The 4,715-nt window shown below is 49.6% G+C and overlaps 1 protein-coding gene across 2 annotated transcripts in view; it reads right to left on the reverse strand.

Moving 5' to 3' along the window:
• Positions 1-348: 348 nt before the first annotated feature.
• Positions 349-4,715, reverse strand: part of cyp26b1 (cytochrome P450, family 26, subfamily b, polypeptide 1) — a gene marked incomplete at both ends in the record, with an annotated part of 22,820 nt that continues 18,453 nt past the window's right edge. For both annotated transcript variants that reach the window (XM_083910117.1, XM_083910116.1), the window contains 5 exons: positions 349-741; positions 839-1,123; positions 3,226-3,381; positions 3,473-3,629; positions 4,593-4,711. In XM_083910117.1, coding sequence (XP_083766243.1) covers positions 349-741; positions 839-1,123; positions 3,226-3,381; positions 3,473-3,629; positions 4,593-4,711 — 1,110 coding nt within the window. The remainder of the gene's footprint in view (positions 742-838; positions 1,124-3,225; positions 3,382-3,472; positions 3,630-4,592; positions 4,712-4,715) is intronic.

The following is a 4,715-nucleotide window of genomic DNA, read 5'->3' on the forward strand; positions in this document are numbered from 1 at the left end:
ACAAATTGACCAATTCTGACGAAAACTCAGCGAAAAATCTCAAACGTTTCATTGATTTTGAGGAAAAATGCTCCGACTGTGATTTTTTGATGGATTACCCTGTTTCATCCGTCATCTCCGTCCGTCCTTGTTTCTCTTTCTCGTTAGAATATCGTTATATTAGCGCTTCTTTATAAAAACACGCAGAAAAGAGCGTCGCTAAGAACTTTTTTTTTTTGGCAGCTTCTTCCTTTCAACTCTGCTCGACTCCAGCAGAACAAGCTCCTCCCCTCAAACGCTCACCCCTCCCTCCCTCGACCCCTGACTCGTCAAAGCCCCGCCCCCCTCACAGGTGGAAGCCCCGCCCCCTCAGACCGTGGCTCCCAGCAGCTCCTCGGTCTTGGCCATGATCTCGTTCTGGTTGGAGTCCAGGCCGTAGAACTTGACCTTGAGCGCGTCGACGGGGTGGACCACGGGGACGGTGATGACGCGGGGGAAGTTCCGCGTGGCGAGCTCGAAGCGGCTGGTGCACGCCAGCTCGATGGCGAGCGTGCGCAGGAAGAGCTTGGCGAGCTGTTTGCCCAGACACGAGCGCACGCCGCCGCCGAACGGCAGGTAGTGGAAACGCCCTTCTTTGTCTTCCCCTCGCTCCTGGCTGAAGCGGTCGGGATCGAAGGTGTCCACGTCCTTGAAGACCGTGGACGTGTCGTGAGTGTCGCGGATGCTGTACATCACGCTCCAGCCTTTAGGAATCTGGACTCCCTGAAGAAGAAGAAGAAGAAGAAGATGATGATGAAGTCTCAGAACGTCCAAACCCAGATGAAGACACGCAGATAAACGCGAGCGTCTGTGGACTTACGTCGAGCTCAAACGTCTGCATGGCGGTGCGATAGGCGCCCGACACGGGCGTGAAGAGCCTCAGGACCTCTTTGATGACGCAGTCCAGGTACTTGAGGCTGACGATGGTGTCCAGACTCAGCTCGGCCTCAGGACACAGGCAGCCGTTGTAGAGGAGGCCTCGCGCTCTAAGCTCCTCCCTCAGACGCTCCAGGACGGCGGGGTGACGCAGCAGCTGCGTGATGAGGGAGGTGCTGGCGCTCGCCGTGGTGGCGAAGGCGGCAAAGATCAGCTCGATGGTGGACTCCTGTGGTGAGAGAGGACGAGCTTCGTGTTTCACTCAACGCAAATCAGTGATTCTGTGATCGATATTAGCTCAACAGACAACTATTATCAGGCTGATAGCGCCCCCTACACAAGGAAAACAACATTTTAGGGTCTTAACAAAAGACTTGTGCAATAAAATCTCACTCTCCCACACCAAAGTCACTCACTCTCCCACACCAAAGTCACTCACTCTCTCACACCAAAGTCACTCACTCTCTCACACCAAAGTCACTCACTCTCTCACACCAAAGTCACTCACTCTCCCTCACCAAAGTCACTCACTCTCCCACACCAAAGTCACTCACTCTCCCACACCAAAGTCGCTCACTCTCCCACACCAAAGTCACTCACTCTCCCACACCAAAGTCACTCACTCTCCCACACCAAAGTCACTCACTCTCCCTCACCAAAGTCACTCACTCTCCCACACCAAAGTCACTCACTCTCCCACACCAAAGTCACTCACTCTCTCACACCAAAGTCACTCACTCTCTCACACCAAAGTCACTCACTCTCCCTCACCAAAGTCACTCACTCTCCCACACCAAAGTCACTCACTCTCTCACACCAAAGTCACTCACTCTCTCACACCAAAGTCACTCACTCTCCCACACCAAAGTCGCTCACTCTCCCACACCAAAGTCACTCACTCTCCCACACCAAAGTCACTCACTCTCCCACACCAAAGTCACTCACTCTCCCTCACCAAAGTCACTCACTCTCCCACACCAAAGTCACTCACTCTCCCACACCAAAGTCACTCACTCTCTCACACCAAAGTCACTCACTCTCTCACACCAAAGTCACTCACTCTCCCTCACCAAAGTCACTCACTCTCCCACACCAAAGTCACTCACTCTCTCACACCAAAGTCACTCACTCTCTCACACCAAAGTCACTCACTCTCTCTCACCAAAGTCACTCATTCTCCCACACCAAAGTCACTCACTCTCCCCTCCAAAGTCACTCACTCTCCCACACCAGTCATTCACTCTCCCACACCAAAGTCACTCACTCTCCCACACCAAAGTCACTCACTCTCCCTCACCAAAGTCGCTCACTCTCCCACACCAAAGTCACTCACTCTCCCACACCAAAGTCACTCACTCTCCCACACCAAAGTCACTCACTCTCCCACACCAAAGTCCAAAGAGTAAACCAGTGATTTTAACATCACAGCACACAGGAGTTCACAGGAGTTGTTGATCCACTGCTGCCTCCATCACTAACTTACAATGACTGATTTTAGTGAATTCAGCTTTTAAAATATTTAATTTAGACTTAACTCAGTGACACAAAGTGACCACACGAGGCAGCAGAGGACCAGCACCTCCTGCTAAAATCACTGGTTTTCTCTGTGAGTTAATGGCAGTAGCTAAACTCCTGTGTTTACACAGAGCTTCTTTGTCTCCGTCACTGTGTCATAAAAGTTAAATATATTGTGTTAATAACTGCGTTTAAAGGTTTTCTTACTAAAGGTTATTATTACAGAGTTGTCACTTCCACTTAAATCCTCTTATTTTCTGCTGTAATTATGCAAACGCACTTTCACTCCCTGCACAAATCAAGTTGGCAATTAGTTTGAAAAAAGAATCAAATATAAGTTATAATGGAAATATATGAGCGTTTGTGTCCAATAACATCATCTGACACTGGATCATGATGAAATCAACAGATAAATGTGTGTGTGTGTGTGTGTGTGTGTGTGTGTGTGTGTGTGTGTGTGTGTGTGTGTGTGTGTGTGTGTGTGTGTGTGTGTGTGTGTGTGTGTGTGTGTGTACAGGAGGCCTCTTTCAGACCCTCACTGGGGGAGTGTTGACTTATTTTTGGCCCTGGATTTAACCCAGAAACCACAGAGTGAAGCCCAGAGTTGAGTTTCCACAGAATTCCTCAGAATTACTTTAATAGGTAAATAGTGTGTGTGTGTGTGTGTGTGTGTGTGTGTGTGTGTTAAAGCTCCTGTCGTCATGTTCTTTACATAAATGTGTGTATCATGTGTCCAGGCTGAGCTCTTCACTGTGTAAACACACTGTGTGTGCGTGTGCACGTGCGTGCACGTGTGTGTGTGTGCATGTGCGTCACCTTCAGCTCCTGCATGGTTAGCTCGGTGCCGTTCTCTTTAGCGCTCTCCATCAGGACGTCGAGTGCGTCGCTGTAATCCTTCCCCTGTGAACACAGAGGTTTCTCTCTGATCGCTTTCTCGATGCTTTTCTGCAGCGCGTCACGAGCACGAATCCCCTGCACACACACACACACACACACGGGTCAGTTTCCTGCTGTAAACAAGCGTCAGCTTCATCGTTAGCGTTAGCATCAGCGTAGCTCGTACCCTCCTGTAGCCGCTGAACGGCAGGTCGATGGGTAAACTGAACAGATTGTCCACAAAGTCCTGGAAGGTGTCGAACAGATTCTTCATCTCCTCGTCAGAAACTCTGAAGCCCAACAGAACTCTGACGGCCATCGTGAACGACAACCGCTGACTCTCTCTGTGGACACACAACAACAACACAGTCAGACGACAACACAACAACACAGTCAGACAACAACACAGTCAGACAACAACACAGTCAGACAGCTGAGGAACAGTCGGACAACAACACAGTCAGACAACACAACAACACAATCAGACGACAACACCAACAACACAGTCAGACAGTTGAGGAACAGTCGGACAGTTGAGGAACAGTCAGACAACTGAGGAACAGTCAGACAGTTGAGGAACAGCCGGACAGTCAGACAGTTGAGGAACAGTCAGACAACTGAGGGACAGTCGGACAGTTGAGGAACAGTCGAGGAACAGTCGAGGAACAGTCAGACAACTGAGGAACAGTCAGACAGTTGAGGAACAGTCGGACAACTGAGGAACAGTCAGACAGTTGAGGAACAGTCGGACAGTCAGACAGTTGAGAGACAGTTGAGGAACAGTCGGACAGTCAGACAGTTGAGGAACAGTCAGACAGTTGAGGAACAGTCAGACAGTCAGACAGTTGAGGAACAGTCAGACAGTTGAGGAACAGTCGGACAGTCAGACAGTTGAGGAACAGTCAGACAGTTGAGGAACAGTCAGACAGTTGAGGAACAGTCGGACAGTCAGACAGTTGAGGAACAGTCAGACAGTTGAGGAACAGTCGGACAGTCAGACAGTTGAGGAACAGTCAGACAGTTGAGGAACAGTCAGACAGTTGAGGAACAGTCGGACAGTCAGACAGTTGAGGAACAGTCAGACAGTTGAGGAACAGTCAGACAGTTGAGGAACAGTCAGACAGTTGAGGAACAGTCGGACAGTTGAGGAACAGTCAGACAACTGAGGGACAGTTTAAAACCAGTCTACCAGAACTACACATGAACAGTCTTGCTTTACAAAGTAATCTGACAGAATGTTTCTATGGTGACGACCACGTTCATTAATCCTCACAGATGAGTTTCAGATTGTGTTTTTTTTGTGTTACCTGTAGACGTTGATAGGCTCAGGGTTTGAGCTCCACACTCTCAGACTTTCCTGAATCACCTGCTGGATTTTGGGCAGATACGACTCCAGAGCCTCGTGACTGAAGACTTTAGCAAACACCTGG

Source organism: Microchirus variegatus (genome assembly GCF_963457635.1).
Source record: "Microchirus variegatus genome assembly, chromosome: 2".
In the NCBI taxonomy this organism is placed as follows: domain Eukaryota; kingdom Metazoa; phylum Chordata; class Actinopteri; order Pleuronectiformes; family Soleidae; genus Microchirus; species Microchirus variegatus.